This window comes from Gallinula chloropus, assembly GCF_964237585.1.
Source record: "Gallinula chloropus genome assembly, chromosome: 15".
In the NCBI taxonomy this organism is placed as follows: Eukaryota; Metazoa; Chordata; class Aves; order Gruiformes; family Rallidae; genus Gallinula; species Gallinula chloropus.
Window position 1 is genome coordinate 6,416,488 of NC_140100.1, and position 17,444 is coordinate 6,433,931.

Below are 17,444 nucleotides of genomic sequence, written 5' to 3' on the forward strand. Positions count from 1 at the left end.
TGGGGTCAGGCTTTTGGGGTGTTTTTTTTCCCTGTCTATAATAACACCTTGGGGGTGTTGTTGAAGGCAATGAGCAGTTCCCCAGGTGCTGTGCTGTTGGGGACAGCCCTCCTGCTTTGCCATGCCTGGGGAGAGCAACGATGCTTTAAAGTGGGGGCACATGAGAGCATACACCCCCCCACCCCAGCCCTGGGAGCTTCTGGGTTGTCACCAGGGTGGGGAAGGACCGCAGCACCTTGTGACTTGGATGACCCTCAGCTGTCCAATGGGGTCTTACTCAGCCCTGCAGCCCCTTGGCCCAAATTCTGTCCCTGTGGGCTGGGGGGCGAGGGGAAGGAGGGACCCCAGGGACTCAGCCTTGTACCCTGTGGGGGCCCTTCGCTCCCTCCCTGGCTCCCCGCTGACTCAGCCAGCCAGGATTCCCAGTTTCCGTCAGGTGCTGCCTGGAGTAAATGAGGAGTAGGTTTCACAAGCTCCAGTAATTAATGCTAATTACAGAGCAGCAGCATGGGAATCATTTCTTCCCCAGGTGTCCTTCCAAAAATGGCTTTCTGCAGGTGTGGCACCATCCTTCGCTTGTCATTAGGCACCGCTCCGCCTCGGAGAAGGTGAAACCTTCGAAGGCCGGGACTGTGGGAACAGCGCGACGGAGGACGGTCCCTGCGGTCCCCGCGGGCGCCCGGCCCAGCTGCTGGCAGCCTGGTTTGGCTGGAGGGCAGGGCTGGCTCAACCCCGGGTCAAGGAAACCCAGGGGGGGAAAAAAAAATGCCATCCATCCTCGGTGAGCAGCAGGACCGCTCCGGGCAGCCACCAGCACAGAAATAAAACCATGGGTAAGGGGCTCAGAGTCTTTTTTCTTTATAGGGTTGATTCTGTTGCCTTCATTGGAGGGACTATAAGGTCCTCCCAGGACCAGGAGCTCGTGCAGAATGGGGTTGAGCTTCTCCAAGGCTCAAAAAAGATGGGGTGAAGGGGTTTTAAAAAGCTTTTCTGTTTTTCTTCTCGTCACCGAGCTCAACCTCCCCGCGTGGGAACCATCAGAAGTAAAGCAAGGTGGAGGTGGGCTGGGAGAGCTGAGCTGCAGACCCAGCTGTGATGGGCCAGAAAAAAGCCTCACCTACCTTGGAAATGTGCTGAGCATCCCCAGAGCTTGGGGAACCACTCCTTCCCCTCATCTGCCTGGGGAAAAGAAGGTAGAGGAGGCACAACCAGGCACGGTGGAGAGGATGGAGCTACTTTGTCCTCCATGGCAGAAATCCTGGGCTGAACCGGCAGCGGCAGACACGGACTAGAGGTGAGGAACCCCTTCCCATGCAGACTGTGGGGTCTTCATCCTCAGAGCCCCATTTTGCCTCAAGACTGAGCAATGGGAAGCATTGATGGGACAGCAGTTGAGTACTGGTGGTGGCATCCCCTTTAATCAACCACCCTGGACAGCAGAGTGCTGGCTGGCTGCAGGGATTGATGGCTCCGCTGGTGTCCTGCAGCCCCTTTCCGTTGTTTAAAGTTGAGGTTGGGATTACAGGAGTTAGATCTCTCCCAAATGGGGATGGTTGTGTCCTGGAGCCTTGGGACTTTTGGGGCAAAGGGAGACGAATGGGCTAGTGCTTCCCTGTTTGATGAGGAAGAGCGTATCCCATGTTGGAAACATCCCTTATTATTTAGGAGTGGAAACAATTTCAAAAGACTGGGTTGAAGCTCACAGAGGAGGAAATCAGACAGGACTAAATCCAGCCAGAGCCAGTTTCCATGTCATTTCCATACTGTGTCTCCAGGAGGAAACGCTCCCACATCCAGAGGCTGTGGGTGCTGCGACTCCCTGTCCCCCAGCCAGCCGGGGTGGGGACCCTGTGATGGAGCAGGGCTGGCAGGGGAAGCTTCATCCCCACCAGGCTGTCGAGCTCTGAAACTGGTCCTGGCGAGAGGAGAAACCCATCTGGGCTGTGGGGAGGTGACCATCTACGTGGCTTTTAAATAATCACAACTTCACTGGGCTTCTTTCCTTTTGCTGTGTGCAGCCTTCTCCCTCTGCCCTTCCCCTGGGAGTCGCTGCCTGTATCCCAGTGGACAGGCCTTCTCCTATGCCTCAGTTCTCATTCCCAGCTGAAGATGAGGAAGGAAAGGGCAATGCCAGAACCAGCTTTTGGGCGTGCAAACTCCCCTGAGCACTGTGATGAGACGTCACCAGTAATGAGCCTGTGGGCAGAGATAACAGCACAGCAAGACTTGGTGCTGGGATGGCGCTGCCCACCCCAGCCCACCCCAGAGATGTGAATCCGTGGGGTGAAGGAGTATTGGGTCCCAGCGTTGGCCAGGAGCGGCTTGCTGGCTGCCCGCTCGCTGTCAGGATGTGATCAGACCAAGCGCAAGAAACCCGCTCCACACAAAAAATGGGATGGCCAAACACCAGCCAAACGTTGGGAGCCGCTGACGCGCTGGGCACAGGGTTCGTTAGGTGGGACTGGTGACTTCTGGGGTGGAATGAATGATGCTGGAGGCCTTGTCCTGCCCTGTGAGACCCACCGTTCCCCACACCCTCCTCAGACAGTCCAACAGAGAACATCAACCCTGCAGAGGAGCGTGGCTGAGGCAGACTGGGGGCTCTCCTATGGGCAGCTGGACTCGAGGGAGCACCTCAGAACCCGCAGGATACAAGTGAGCACCCAGGTTCCTTCCCAGCCTACTATGTGGAGAATTGGGGAGCTTGGAAATGCTTTCACTGCTCAGCACCATGAGTGAGTTTGGAAGTGAGCACAGGCGCCTGTCGGATGCTCACGTGCGAAGCCAGCAGCTGGGGGCTGGGGTGGGGGGAGGGCTTTTTCCCTGTTGTTGTTCCTCCAGCTGATGCACAAGGGAAGGAAAACATGGAGACCTTTCCCCTCCCTGTGCCTGCCCTGGGAATCAGGACGCAGGACAACACAGGAGCACAGGATGATGCGGGGTGCCCATCCCACGGGGGGGCAAAGGAGGGAAGGGAGCACGTCTAAGCTGGATTCCTGGGGAATTCAGGGTTTCAGAAGCGACAGAGGTGGTGACAGGCCCCAGGCCTCGGCTGCTCTCTGGTTTCCGGTTTCCGTTGCCTTTTTCTCCAGCTGGTGAGCAGAGACAGGGCTGGGTTTTGCCATTTAAGGTTTATTTCCCCGGGCCAGCAGTTGTGCTGAGAGCTGCGGCATGGGTCGGTCCCTCAGCCACTCTGCACTCATTAAAATGTGTGCCCAGCGAGGGGTAGGTGCTTGCAGGTGAGGAGGGGGGGGTGGGTCTTGCCATCCCAGCCTCCCCTTTTCCAGGTTTCCTTTTGTCACTGAGCTCCATGGCAGAGGAGGAAGCCCAGGGGTCTGGGTTTGGCTGTGGAGCGATGTGTTTGATGGGCAGGTGAAGACCCCTCCAGGTCCCAGAGGCTGCAGGGTCTGGGCAGGGGGCTCTGGGTAAGCAGCACTGAGCGAGGGCTGGATGATGCTGGGCTGAAGGAGGGATGCCCCTGCCCTGTGTCCAGGGCTGAGCCCAGGCTGTGTGGGGCCAGAGCTGCCCCATGCTCAGGGCTTCCTCATTCCGGGCACCACAGCTGGTTGCTTTGCCTTCCTCTTGCTCGCGTCATCCTGTCCCACGCCCCTCAAGGTCTTGCAAAAGAAGAAGGGGTCCCAAAGAGTGGAAGGTGCTGTGCAGCCACTCGCAGCCATGGGGAGGGGTGTTGAGTCCAAGGGGCCTCCGGGTAGGGGTCGTCATCTGCAAAGTCCCTGCAGGGAAATCATTCCCTGGATTTCTGAGTGTTACCCTGCCTCTTCCTTGGCCCGAAAAGCTGTAGAGACAGCAGCCACCTTTCACGTCTCAGTTTGTTTCTCCCCTGAGCCCCACCGTGGCTTTGGTGGCCCCTCTATCTGCTCAGCTTCCTCTGCTGTCCGTGGTGCTCCAGTGATGGAGGAGGTTTGGAAGCCACCTCTGCAACCATACCTGGTTCCAGCCTGAGGAAGGGAAAAGGGCAGGAATGTGGATGTCTCCACTTGTTGTTAAGGGGAGAGAGAATGGGAGTTTGTTCACACAGCACCCTGCCTGTGCCAGCGTGGAGTCCCTTGGGGGTGCCCAGGCCAGGGCAGGAGGAGTCTCCAGGGTGTTGCCATCTCTCTGGTGAGTGCAGCTGCGAGTCCTCGAGGTTTGAATGGGGTTTAAGTGCATTTTTCAAATACTCTTAGAGCCAGGAACACCTCCACCACCCCTGAAGGGCTCCATACCCACCCAGGCACACATCGCCCGCATGGGATGGCAGAGAGGGCACCGGAGGGTGGCAAAGGGACCTTGGTGCCAGGAGAGAGCAGAGGCCCTGCCATCCTCCTCCTCGGGAGTGGGAGGGACCTGACAACTCACAAAACCACCCGAACCCCATCACACTTTCTGCTTGCAGGTCTCCATCCCCCAGACCAGCACATGATGGGACGAACATCCCGGTGTCCTTGGTAGTCCCAGGTCAGAGCTGGTGGCACCGTACCTGAAAGAGTCAGGGGAGTGACAGCACCCAGCACCCACAGCTTCTGTTTGTCTTTCTCTCCAGAGATCTTATCTCCTGCCAGCAGGAATTTGTGAAGGGAGCCAAACAAAGCACAGGGAAAACCACCGTCTGAGCGAGGGATGGAAACTCAGGGGGCAACAGAGGGTAATAAAATGCCGTGGGGCGCGGTGTCTCTGTGGTGCTTTCCTTTCATCCCCCGTCTGTGTGCAGTGACCTTGGGGTGCTATCGCAGGGATGATTCGGCCTCAAGCTCGCCGGCTCGTCCCCAGGTTCGCAGCAGATCTTGGTAAGAGCTGGACCAGAGGGGCTGGCTTAGAGCGGCATTGCCCTGCAGAGCACAGGGGCTCTCTCCTTCCCCCACTCTGCCTGTTGTGAGTGGCATCGCCCTGCTGTTGTCCCTGCTGTAGGGACCAGGAACAAGGCCACTCTGCCTGGCACTGGTCCTCCTCACCTACACCCCCCACACCTCGCAGAGAGCCAGGGTGGGGGAGATGGATGGCAGCTGGGTTTTGTTTCTGGTGGCTCTGGTGAAAGGGCTGAGTGCTCCCCACGTGCCAGAGCACCCCAGAGGGTGTATTTTAACCCAGAGGGGCACAGGGAGCAGATGGTGTATTGTCAATAGCAGGTCCCACTCCTCCATCCCTGCCTCCCAAGACAGGGCGAGCTGCCTGTGTCAGGGCTCAGCACTGGCTGTGGAATCAGAGCCAAGGCCCAGCCCAGGCAGGGATGGGTCTGGGATGTGTGCTGCTGCATCCCTCCTTCTAGGAATGAGTGAACCCCACCCTTCCCCAAGCATCCCTGTGTCTGTGGGTGGAGGAGCTAGGTGCAGCTCTGGGGCCATCAGAGGGGTGAGGGGTTCCCATCTGTGGGGGCTTAGGGCTGCCACAGCAGCACTGCACGGCTGTCTCACACCCCCCCTCTTCCATTTAACCATTAAGCCAATGTGACCCCCATTGATGCAGATAAATGGGAATGGTACCCTCCCAACCCCAAAGTGGAATCACCTGCAGTCAGCAGTGCTTTGTATTACCTGGCATGGGGAGGGGGGGGGTGGAGAATCCCTCCTGACTGGGGGCTGTGGGCATCCCTGCTCTCTGCTCCCCGCTTCCCACACCCAAAATAAAGCCAGCGCTCTTCCCTTCCAAGGTGGGACAGATCACCTCTGCCAAAGGCTTGAAGCCCCCCCAAATGGAGAGTGCCATTAGCAGAACAGAGATCAAAGGGAATTTCCAGGCATGCTTGGGTAGCCCGGGATGTGTTTCATTTCCTAGGTACTGTACCAGCGGAAAACTCCATCCAGCTGCCTCCCTGCCCTTATCGTTAGCAGCTGAGAAAAATCAATCCTCAAAGTAATTAAGAAGCAGTTGAAAATACATGGCACAGCTTGCCATAGCGCTGCCTAACACATGCAGGAACCTTTTGGTGAGCCAGGTAACCCAGCCCTGGGGAGCATCTTTGTGGGGGGAAAGTCCCCACAGGGCTGCATCACTGCAGAGGGGTCATTCCGTGGTGTGTGGGAAGCGATGTGCGTGGGGAGAGCAGGAGCCACAGGGCTGAGGCTTGCAGAGAAGGCCCAAGGAGCATCAGCTTTTTCTCTTCCCCTTCTGTTTTTAGCTGGAGGAAATGTCCCCTGAAGCTGACATGGGGCCTGGCTGGAGGGGCAGGGCTGCCCCGCTGCTCTCAGTCCCTATGGGGAAACCCTCCATTGGGGGACAAGGCCAGCGTAGGGCTCAGCTCGTACCTCTCCAGTTGCCACCAGAGAAGCACGGGGTGCCAGGAAGGTTGAGGCTGGGAGCCTGGCTGGCATCGCCCTGGGGGTCTGGCTGCACGCTGTAATTGTGCTGTGCTGGGGAACGACCTTGGGCTGAAAACAATTCAAGGCTTGGGCCTCATCAGCTCCTGCTGTCAAGGTCAACCCAGACTGCACCAGCAGCACGTTTAACCGGTGGGGGAAGGGAGGGCTCTGCTCTGCTCTGGCCGAGCCAGCTCAGGGTGAGAGGGCGGCACGGCTGCTGGGGGCCGAGGTGGAGCTGGGCAGATGATGCCCAGCCCCAGCACCGGCTGGTTCCCCCAGCAGCATCATGTCCAGATGCTTTCCTGACTGCCTGCAAGGCTGGGAACAAAACCCAATGTCTCCTGCTGCCTGTGTGGGCTGGGGGACCATGGGGCCAGCACCACGATCTGGAAATCTCTATGCACAGGGTGTGCAACAGAGGGGCTGGGGAAGGAATGGGGGCACAGAGAGATGGGGGCAGTGAGGGGAGCTGGGGGAATGGTGGTGGGGAGGAGAAAAACCACTGCTCAGCGCTTCAACCCTTCCAGCAAAGTCCTTTTATCAGGGACAGCAGGCTGTAAACCAGGCACGTGTGCCCATCGACCACCTCTGCTACCTGGGCAGGGCTGCACCTTTTCCAACAGCCTCAGCAAAACCCAGCACCGGATGTCTGTTGGCAGCCTGGGGATGGAGAGCAGGGAATTGATAACAGTTTTCCAGACACAACACAAGGATTCACCTCTGTTGTGGATGGGGTTAGATGCTTGATGCACTGCAGGCACAGCGGTTCAGGGGAGAACAGTCCCTTCTAGCACATGGAGGTCTGCAGAGGGGAAGGGTCTCATGTATCCAGCTACAGGCACTGATAAATCGGAGAGAGCTCCAGGATCAATAGAAAGGAGCAGGAGCCTCAGGGAGGGATGTGTGAGAGTGGGGAGCGATGCTTGAAGAGGGTGAGGAGAGTCTGCAGCTCGTTGTAGATGAGCTGGCATCAGGCATGCAATGAAATGAGGCAGGAACGTGTCAGGGGCAGTTTTGCTTCGGGTTTTAATGCTGAACATGTCCCTGTAAAAAGGGAGAGGTGAGGGCAGGGGGGGAGGCCCCCAAACATCTGAGGGAGAGATAGGCCTGGGTCCAAGCTTAGATTTTTACCTCCTGCAAATTCTCGCAGGAGCTGATGCTGCGAGGAGTGAATTGAAAAAGAGGAAGGTGCTGGGATGGTGTCCTTGTGCCTGCAAAATAGGGGATGTGGCCAGCGCCTTTCCCTCTTCCCTCTGGGGAGTGGGAGGGGAAAGGCAGCACTCCGAAAAAACCCTCTGCCATCTTTGCAGCAGGGTGATTTAAAGCATCTGGGCTGGTTTCAGAAGTTTCCACCTTTTTTCTCATTGTCACAACAGCAAGAGGGAGAGAGCAGAGGCCCCAGCATGTGGCAAGGGTGGTGATGGAGGAGCTGAAGGGGGTGAGCAGTTCAAGCTAGCCCCAAAAGCTGCTGGGATTATTTCCTCCCCTTGACTTTCCTCTCCCCAAATGTGCAGCAGATGCTGTCCCCATGTGAGCAAAGGTCTTCTGCTACAGGGAAAGGGCTGGAAGGAGCGAGTGGAAGGGAGAGCTCACGTGTTGTCCCACAAGCACAGCAATTCAAGCCTGGCCGTATCAGCCGGTGAAGGGCAGGAGGATCCTCCCCCGGATAGTTTTGTCCAGAGCTGGGGCGAGCCGAGCCCCAAGGACAAGCAGGGAGAAGTGAAGCAACAGGGAAACTCGTGGCCCTGCGATATCTGCCCAAGGGTAACACAATAGCTGGGGAGCTCTTTGCTCAGTTCCTCTTCTCTCGAGTCTTGCAACAGCACAGGAGGAGGCAGGAGGTGAGGCCTGAGCCCTGGGCAGCGGAGCCGGCTTGGTCTGTCACACTGTGCACGCTCTGGGTGGTGAGCATGGTGACGGGCTGCTGGCTTTGCTGTCAAAGCGTCTTCACAAGCTGGAAGGAAGTGGTGGCACCAGGTTGTGTGCTGTGGGCCACATCCTGCCATCCCCACTGAGGCCAAATCCCATTGCCCCTGAAAGCCAGGAGTGGGGCCGGGGTTACTGCCTGCCGGATGCTGGCGGATTGATTGCTTTCTGATTCAGTCCAACAATCAAGAGACACTAATTGCCTGTTAATTCCCCTCCCTGCTTAATGGGCTATCTCTCATCCGTGGTTCCCTAGCCCCACTCCACCCGACCCGCTCACCAGAGCAAAGCATCCCATCCTTCTGATGCACGCCCCATCCAGCTGACCAAGCCAAGTCCCCAACAGCTGTGGCAGCCTCCCCACCTTGTCCCGACATCCCACTGATGTTTCCCATCCCAAACTAATGCCCCCAGTGCTATCATGGGATGTCTTCCCACCGCTGTGTTCCGCAGACCACTTATCAGCATGTCCATGGGCCACACTTTACACCCACAAGGGCCATCAGCTGTACCCGTGCCTTGTGGCTCCCCTTATTTGACGTATAATCTTCTAATTAATAATCAGCCTTTTCAAAGTGGAGCGCAAACATTAATTAATTCCCCGTGAGGGAGGTAATTAACAGCAGTGACTCCCATTTTACTGTAAGGGAAGCTGTAATACAGAGATCTTGCATGATCCACCTGAGGTGGCAGGGAACGGACTGTGCAAAGGCAGCGCTGCTCCAGCACGGACCCACAGAAACCCCAGATTGCCCAGGCTGGGTCTCCTTCCACTGAGGGCTTCCCACTGGGACAGTCCTGTGGTGCTGGGGTACCTGCTCCATCACCATGGCCATCTCCATCATGGATGGGATGACACAGTCACACAGTAGCCTGGCAGGGCAGGTCCATCACCATGGCCACCTCAGCCTTCAGGGATGAGGCCTCCCCTCCAAAGCACTCATCTGGGGATCAGCCATGGTGCTGGGTTGCCGGGTCACCTCCACCAGCTCTGGGACAAGGTGTTCCTGGACAAGGGGATGCTGTCCTATGGAAAAGGGCTGCTTCTCATGCTCCCATCCATGCCCGGCATCCCATCTCCTCCCATAAACCACCTCCAGGTAGCTGCAAATCTCCATCTCAGCAGGTCTCTGCAGGTTCCTCCCGCTGCTCTCGTCCTTTCTTTGTCCCACAGCAGGGAGCAATGCTGGGTTGGGGGGTAACACCTGAGCATCTCCCTTCTTGGCCAGACCCTACGCTGTGGAGGGACGCCATCCTCCCGGCCCCATCCTCATCCTCACTGCAATCTCTGCAGCTCCCTGGTGACAAAGAACTCGCTGGTGTAGGTTGCAAGACCCTGACGGTAGAGCTGTTTCTCCCCACCACAATGCCAGGCAAGGGGTGTCCCATGGAAAAACAGGCAGTTTTAGCTTTTTATTTTCCAGGGAATTTTATTTCTTCCCCCGTCACTGCTGTTTCCCAACCACTGAGATTAGACACTCAAGGTCCCCATGCCAAAGCCTGCGTGCTTCCAACCGGCAACAGATTGCGAGTGGCTGCTGCTACTTTACTTACAGGGCTGCTTAATTAACTTGATTAATCAGCGTGCGTTTGCACAGCGCTCTGGAGATGCAAAGCCCCCTCCTTGCTGCTGCCTGCAGCTCCGCGGACGCTGCCCTCACCTTTATTGCCAATCGATATTTGGTCCTAACAGCCAGAGAGGGAATTGCAGAGGCAGCCTGGGCGGGAGCAGCCACGTCCCCCGCCCCGGCAAGCTTTGGACCAAAGAGGAAAGGAACAAATATTGCCCGGATCTGACCAAATCACTGCTCCCTGCTGCCCCGGGGCAGGATGGGGAGCAAGGATCAGGGTCCCCCACTTGACTCAGCGCCCGCGGAGCGTTTCCCTTTCCCGGGTATCGCTGCTGCCGTGCCCGCACGGCCTCTCACTGCGTTCCCCGGGCGGGTTCAAGGGCCGAAGGCCTGGCATCGGGCTGGCAGGAGCCGTGCCGCCGCTGCCCTGCTGACATCAGCAGTGAACTTGGCCCCGCAGCCCGCTCCGGGCTGGGACCCACCGGGGGTCGCCAGTGTTTGCCCCGTGCCCATTATTGGGGGGAGGGTGGGGAAGGCGCAGGCGATGGGAGGCGCTGCAGGCAGGGGCAGGCTGCAGCCCACCCCCTCCCCCAGGGGTCCCGCATCGCGTCGCCCCCCGCGGTACCCCCATCCCCTCCCGGGGGGCCGCAGCTGCCGCCCGACTCCCGCAGCCCCCGGGGGCGAGCTGGCCGCGGGGCTTTGTGCGAGGGTCGCGGGGTTCCCCTCGGGGGGCGTGGGCTGCGCGGGGGTGGCGGGACCACCGCGACCCCCGGGAGTGGTGGGGTGGGGGGCGACGAGCACGGTGGCAAACAGCCCCCTTCCCTGGGCGAAACTGGGGGGGCTGCACACACATCACCCCCTCCCCGCACCACACCCTGATGTGAATGTGCTATACTCCCCCCTACTCCCCCTCTTGCCCCCCCATATTTCCCCCCCCCCTCTACAGGGCGGGCGGGGGGGGGGGGCACTGCCGCGCGCGCCGGGCGGGGCGAGGCTAAGCGGCGCGCGCGCCGGGTGGGGGGCGTGGCGAGGCGCGAGGCGGGGAGGCGCGGCGGGAGCCAATGGGCGCGTCGCTCTTCGAAAGTTTCCTTTTATGGCGAGGCGGCGGCGGCGGCGGCCTGATAAAAGTCGGGGCGGGCGGGCGGGCGGGCGCCGCTGCGAGCTCTGCCTGTCTTCTGCGCGCGTGCGCCTCGCTCCCGCCGCCTGCCTCGCGCCGCCAACCCCGGCTCCGACCGCGCAACTCCCCGAAGGTGAGAGCGGCACCGGGGGGGCTCCTACCCGCGCCCCACCGCCCGCAGGGGGTTGGTGCTTGGTGGATTCAGTGCGTTGGGCGGTGGCGTGCCCGCTCCCGCGGCGCCCTTTGTCTGATGGGGTGGGGGGGTAACGGGTGGTGGGGGACACGGCCCGCCGTGCGCTGCGATGCTTTGAGGGGTGGGGGTAGAAGGGGAATCGCGGTTTAATGATGGTTCCGGGGTGCAGCTTGCGTGAAATGGGGGGGTTGCTCCTCCGCCTAATGCGGGGCTAATCCGCCTCCTAAGAGGATTGTTGTCGGCTCTGCGTGGGGCCGGGGGGAGCGGGCAGCTCGGCTATTGTGTCCCGGGGAGTGGCGGGGGGTGGGGAGTGGGGCGCGGGGCTTTGTCTACTTGGCGCTGGCCCCCTCCCTCCCAGCTGTCGGAGGAGGGTGTGGTGGTGTAGAGGACCCGCGGAGCGTCTGGGCCTGGGGGCGTTGTCTGTCTGCCTCTCACCCCCCACCCTCCGCCCGAGCCACATGGACGCAGCCCCGGTGCTGTTCCTTGGAGGGGAAGGGGGGCGGCACCCCTTCCTGAGGGTGTTACATCGGAACAAAAGCCGCATGCAAAGGCGGGGGGAGCAGGAGGGGGGAGAAGAAGAGGAGAAGCCCCCTGTGTCCCCGGGCAGCAGCCGCAGGCAGTCTCTGCCAGTTCCGGGCGGCGACTACACTTCCCAGGCTGCCCCGTGCGGGGCTGGCACATGTACTGGCGGCTGCCCCCCACTCTACCCCCACCCTTTCGGCAACCGGGATTAAACCGGCGCTGTCGGAGGCGCCGGAGCTGAACTCGCCCTTTTCGGTGCGGGCGGCAATTGCGTAAGCCGCTGGCTTTAATCCCGCCCGCGCTGCCGCCGTTGGACGGGGCAGAGCCCCGGTCACGCTTGGCTAACGAGCCGGGCGAGCTGCCTTAGCGCTCGCCCCGCCTGGCGACGTCCCTTTGAGGCCGCTTCTCGGGCCGGCCCCGCCTCTCCCGAGCCGCTCTCGCTCTTTGGCCGGGGGCGAACCCTGGTGCGTGACCCGCGGGGGCTGCGCGGAGCCCGGCGGCGGAGGCGCGGAGCCCCCGCTGGCTGGTCGCGGCGGGGCGCTGGGGCGTGGCGGGAGGGGAGGCGGGGGGAGTGGCCGCCGGCGTCCCCCTGAAGGCTGGCGGCGGGTGAGGCCGGCGCGGCGCGCTCCATCCATTGCCTTTTATGGTAATAATGCGAGAGGGCGCAGGGACTTCCTTTGTCCCGCATCCGAGCGGCGCCGGAGCCGGGAAGGCGCCGCACCCTCTAGCGGGCGCCGGGCGAAGCGGTGTGGGCAGGAAGGAAATGGGTGGGGAAGGGAGGGGGAGGCCTCGCATCGCCTTCCCTTCCCTACCTGCGGCTGCGGGGACCCGGCGGTGCGGGATCGGCGGCGCTGACGTCCCCTTCTTTCTTCTCTCCCGCAGCCAGCCATGGATGATGATATTGCTGCGCTCGTTGTTGACAATGGTTCCGGTATGTGCAAGGCCGGTTTCGCTGGGGACGACGCCCCCCGCGCCGTCTTCCCATCCATCGTGGGTCGCCCCAGGCATCAGGTAGGCGGCTGGGGTGCACAGGGGCGAGTTCTCGGTGGCAGCGCTTCCTTCGGAGGCAGTGAGCTCGGAGAAGCCCTTTTAGTGGGATTTAACAGCGGGGCTGCAGGTCAGCTGGGTGGGGAGTGGATCTCCTGCAAAGCTTCTGCGTGGTGCCTATAGAAGCACTCGGCTGAAGCCTTCCTCTAATTGAGTGGGAGTGGCAGAGGGACAGTGGTTGGGGATGTGGTTTTGGGGAAAGCATGTTACCCACCCGGTGGGACTTGCCCTTCAGCTGTACTCACTGCGTGTTCTTCATTGCACAGGGTGTGATGGTTGGTATGGGCCAGAAAGACAGCTATGTTGGTGATGAAGCCCAGAGCAAAAGAGGTATCCTGACCCTGAAGTACCCCATTGAACACGGTATTGTCACCAACTGGGATGACATGGAGAAGATCTGGCACCACACCTTCTACAATGAGCTGAGAGTAGCCCCTGAAGAGCACCCTGTGCTTCTCACAGAGGCTCCCCTGAACCCCAAAGCCAACAGAGAGAAGATGACACAGGTGTGTAAAAACACTGGGCCTTGGAGCTACAGCAGATGTTGCTGCAGGCCAGCTCTGCTCTCCTCTTCCATGTTGTCCTCTCTCCTCCTTCACCACTCTTCTCCCTTTTTGCCATCTTTACAGGGTTTTCCTTTCCTGACCTGAGTCTCCTCTTTGCTGGACCTTGACAGGTTTTGTTTGCTCTTCTAAGCTGGCTTTCTCTTGAGACTGAACTAGCAACTTGTCTAACTGCTGTTTCTGACTAGAGACACTAATCCATTTACCAGCCTTGAGTGACTGTACTGTAGTTGGCGTTTTTGTTCCTTGCTGTGACATGTGGATGGGTCTCTGGTGGTGGCAGCGTCCCTGCTTAGGCTTTGACCTGGCAGGTGTGGGTGGAGACCAGGCAGATAAGCATGGACTTCAAGGGGGAGTGAAGTCTTTCTCTTATCTAGGGACCAAAGTTAAAACAGAATTGCATGGACTTTGTGTAGACCTGTTGGTGAGAACCCTAGCTTTTGCTGACTCAACCTTCTTTTCCTCTCCCTAGATCATGTTCGAGACCTTCAACACCCCAGCCATGTATGTAGCCATCCAGGCTGTGTTGTCCCTGTATGCCTCTGGTCGTACCACTGGTATTGTGATGGACTCTGGTGATGGTGTTACCCACACTGTGCCCATCTATGAAGGCTACGCCCTCCCCCATGCCATCCTCCGTCTGGATCTGGCTGGCCGTGACCTGACGGACTACCTCATGAAGATCCTGACAGAGAGAGGCTACAGCTTCACCACCACAGCCGAGAGGGAAATTGTGCGTGACATCAAGGAGAAGCTGTGCTATGTTGCCCTGGATTTTGAGCAGGAGATGGCCACAGCTGCCTCTAGCTCTTCCCTGGAGAAGAGCTATGAACTCCCTGATGGCCAGGTCATCACCATTGGCAATGAGAGGTTCAGGTGCCCTGAGGCCCTCTTCCAGCCATCTTTCTTGGGTAAGTCAAACTTGTGGAAGATGCCCTATTGCCCCCATGTCCCTTTCTTTCTGTAAAGGGTGACCTAGAGACCATGGCAGCCAGTTACTGTATTAATTGCTGGTCCATAGCAAGGTCTGTAATGACCCAGCAGTTGGCCTCACTTTCTACACAGCCTGATTCTGTGTTGAGGGACTTGGGACAGTAGATTAGGAGGCTGAGCCTGTCAGAGACATGGCTTTTGTAGCATGTACCTACTGAAGGGGCTGCTGGTGTTGTGGTTGCCACTTGGTAGCTCTTAAGGCTTCCTTGGCTGTTTTTTGAGCCCTTATTAACCTGAGACTGCTTCTTCCTCACAGGTATGGAGTCCTGTGGTATCCATGAAACTACCTTCAACTCCATCATGAAGTGTGATGTGGATATCCGTAAGGACCTGTATGCCAACACAGTGCTGTCTGGTGGTACCACAATGTACCCTGGCATTGCTGACAGGATGCAGAAGGAGATCACAGCCCTGGCACCCAGCACAATGAAAATCAAGGTAGGATGGAGTCAGGGAAACTTCTTCATAAAGCTGAAATGTGGGGTGGGGGGACAGGGCTCTTAGAGAAGATGGGAACCATGCTTCTGTGTGTCTGGTTTGGCCTTTATGGCCTTGCTCTGGACAGGTGGCATCCCCCAGCTGTATGGATAATGGGGTTAGTGTAAATACCGGCTGTGGGGGTGGGAGGTGTTGTCTCAAGGCTGTTTGTGGCATCTTGGCCCAGGCTGGATAAGGGAGTTGGGCAGCTGTGCCTCACAAGGCCCTGCGTGGGCAGCGGGGTGTAATGTGCTGCTGTGTGCCTGACCGATTCCTCCTCTTCCCTGCAGATCATTGCTCCACCTGAGCGCAAGTACTCTGTCTGGATCGGAGGCTCCATCCTGGCCTCCCTGTCCACCTTCCAGCAGATGTGGATCAGCAAGCAGGAGTACGATGAATCCGGACCCTCCATTGTCCACCGCAAATGCTTCTAAACCGGACTGTTACCAACACCCACACCCTTGTGACGAAATGAAACCCATAAATGCGCATAAACCAGACGAGATTGGCATGGCTTTATTTGTTTTTTTTTGGCGCTTGACTCAGGATAAAAAAACTGGAACGGTGAAGGTGTCAGCAGCAGTCTTAAAATGAAACATGTTGGAGCGAATGCCCCCAAAGTTCTACAATGCATCTGAGGACTTTGATTGTACATTTGTTTCTTTTTTTTTTAATAGTCATTCCAAATATTGTTAAATGCATTGTTACAGGAAGTTACTCGCCTCTGTGGAGGCAGCAGCCCAGCTCGGAGGAAGCCGATGCCAGTTAACTGGTGTTAGGTGAAAATTGCTTGTCTGTAAATTATGTTACCCGACAAGTGTCTTTTTGTATCTTTCCGCCTTAAAAACAAAACACACTTGATACTTTTTTCTCTTTGATTTGTCAAGCAAGCGGGCTGTGTTCCCCGGTTGATAGATGTGAAGGCTTTACAGTTCCCCCCACAGGGTGTAGAAGTGCCAGTATGGGGGAGGGGAGGGGCTACCTGTACACTGACTTAAGACCAGTTGAAATAAAAGTGCACACCATAGAGGCTTGACTGGTGTTGGGTGTTCATTTTCTTCCCTGCTGCTCTGTGACGGTTATGCTGCGGGCTCTGATCTGGCCTTGCCAGGCTATGCAGGTTGGGGCTGGGGGTGGGTGCTGCTGTGCAAGCCAGATGGCCGATGGTGATAGAGCAGGGAAGAGCTGAGCCTGCCAAACTTGCAGGTCCCCAAGGCTGCCTGGGGCTGGAGCTCCCTGGGGAACTGCTGCTGTGTGCAACAGGAGCTGCTGGAGGAGCTGGGCTTACTGGGGATCCAGCTGCATGTTGGAAATACTGCTTTGCGTGTGGATCTTTTGCAGGATGGTTGGTTTTGATCTGAGGAAAGCAAGTCGGGAGGTGGTTCACCAAACTGCTGAAGCAGCTGGCTTCTCCTCTGGCTGTGGTGCTTCATCTTCCTGCATCTTGCCTGAGTCGCTTGTCCTGCTGCTGGCTTCCCCAGGAAGGAAAGCTGGGGTTCAGGCTGGGAAGCTCACATGCTGGCAGGCAGGTTTCATTCAGGGTGGAGCAGCTTCCAGGTGAAAGCAAGAGAAAGTCTTGTGAAGTGGAAAAAATGGACTTGAGCGTGGGGTGGCTGTTACACATGGCTGGGCAGGGGTGGGGCTGGGAAAAGGGTGTGTGAGGGAGGAGGCTGCTCTTGCAGGGTGGGTGGCTCCCACAGCTCTAGGACTTGCTGCAGGCAGCGCCCATATGTATTTTTAGCCCAGCATGTGCCAGGATAAAGTTTTGTGGGGCTGCTTGGTTCTGTCCCCATCCTCTGGGCTTCTGAGCCTGCTTGGAAGCTCTGATCCTGTCTGATGGATCAAGGTCTCCAACTCCATGGAAAGGAGCAGCCACAATGGGGACCCTCGTAAAGCTGTGCTGGGAGCTGAGACCCTGTGGGCACAGCAAAGCTGGTGAGATGCTGGAGCAACTCCTATGGAAGGAAGGAGACAGAGGACAGAGGCTGCCAGGTCAGGGACCAGGGAGCGCAAAGCCAAGCGAAGCTGCTCATTGCCAACTTGGGCAGACCAGAGCTGGAAGCCTTGCTCACAGGTGTGCTGGCTTCCCAAGGCTCCTCCAACCTACCTGTCTTTGAAGAGCTAATGGCTGTGATTGTGTCATGCTTTACAGCAGATGAAAGGTGGGGAACAGGCTCCATTGGCTCTTTAATCCTCTGCCTGGCCTGATCCTGCTCTGGCATCCTGTTGCTCTCAGGGTGGACCTGCTGGTTTCAGCCCTTCATTTCCTCAGCCTCCCTCCCGGGTGCAGTAGGAGCCTGGCAGGGCTGTAGGTGCAGACACTGGGCTGGGCAGATGAGGTACTGGAAGCACCAGTTAGCAACAGGGGAGGTGGAACAGGTTGGATCAAGGCCTAAACTTGGCTTGTAACCTGAGGTCCTGGGGAAATGAGGTGAGGGGGAGGCGGTGGCAGGTCCTGGGGAAGGAGCTGGTGGGAGCAGGGCAGGGAAAGGGCCAGGAGGCAAGAAGAGATGATGGCAATAAGGAAATGGAGCGCCTTTCTTCAGCCCTCCCTGAAATGGTCACTGAGCGCTGTGGAAAAACACGTTGAGACACAAAGAACAGAAGAGATGATGGAGGCAGTGAGGGAGAAACTACAGAGCAGCAAAACGCCGGGAGCTGAGAGCAGCTCAGGCAGGCAAAGGTGAGGCCACAGGGACAGACAGGGTGAGCGACGGGCTGGGGCAGAGCCATGGGGTG

The 17,444-nt window shown here is 58.3% G+C and overlaps 1 protein-coding gene across 2 annotated transcripts; it reads left to right on the plus strand.

Annotated features, from left to right (window-relative positions):
• Positions 1-10,951: 10,951 nt before the first annotated feature.
• Positions 10,952-15,732, plus strand: ACTB (actin beta). 2 transcript variants are annotated; one of them, XM_084271099.1, is made up of 6 exons: positions 10,952-11,043; positions 12,508-12,636; positions 12,939-13,178; positions 13,708-14,146; positions 14,485-14,666; positions 14,996-15,732. In XM_084271099.1, exons 2-6 carry the CDS (start codon positions 12,514-12,516, stop codon positions 15,137-15,139), a joined length of 1,128 nt encoding a protein of 375 aa, XP_084127225.1. In that variant the 5' UTR covers positions 10,952-11,043; positions 12,508-12,513; the 3' UTR covers positions 15,140-15,732. The 2 variants fall into 2 exon arrangements, with proteins under 2 accessions (XP_084127225.1, XP_084127226.1); XM_084271100.1 differs by lacking the exons at positions 10,952-11,043; positions 12,508-12,636 and adding an exon at positions 13,302-13,348 and having other exon boundaries at positions 13,088-13,178.
• The last annotated feature ends 1,712 nt before the right edge of the window (positions 15,733-17,444 follow it).

Excerpts from the sequence above, each read along its gene's own strand:
- ACTB (XM_084271099.1), top strand. The coding sequence starts at position 12,514 with ATGGATGATGATATTGCTGCGCTCGTTGTTGACAATGGTTCCGGTATG. Across the intron at positions 12,637-12,938 it reads TGGGTCGCCCCAGGCATCAG|GGTGTGATGGTTGGTATGGG; the intron begins GTAGGCGGCTGG and ends TTCATTGCACAG. Across the intron at positions 13,179-13,707 it reads ACAGAGAGAAGATGACACAG|ATCATGTTCGAGACCTTCAA; the intron begins GTGTGTAAAAAC and ends TCCTCTCCCTAG.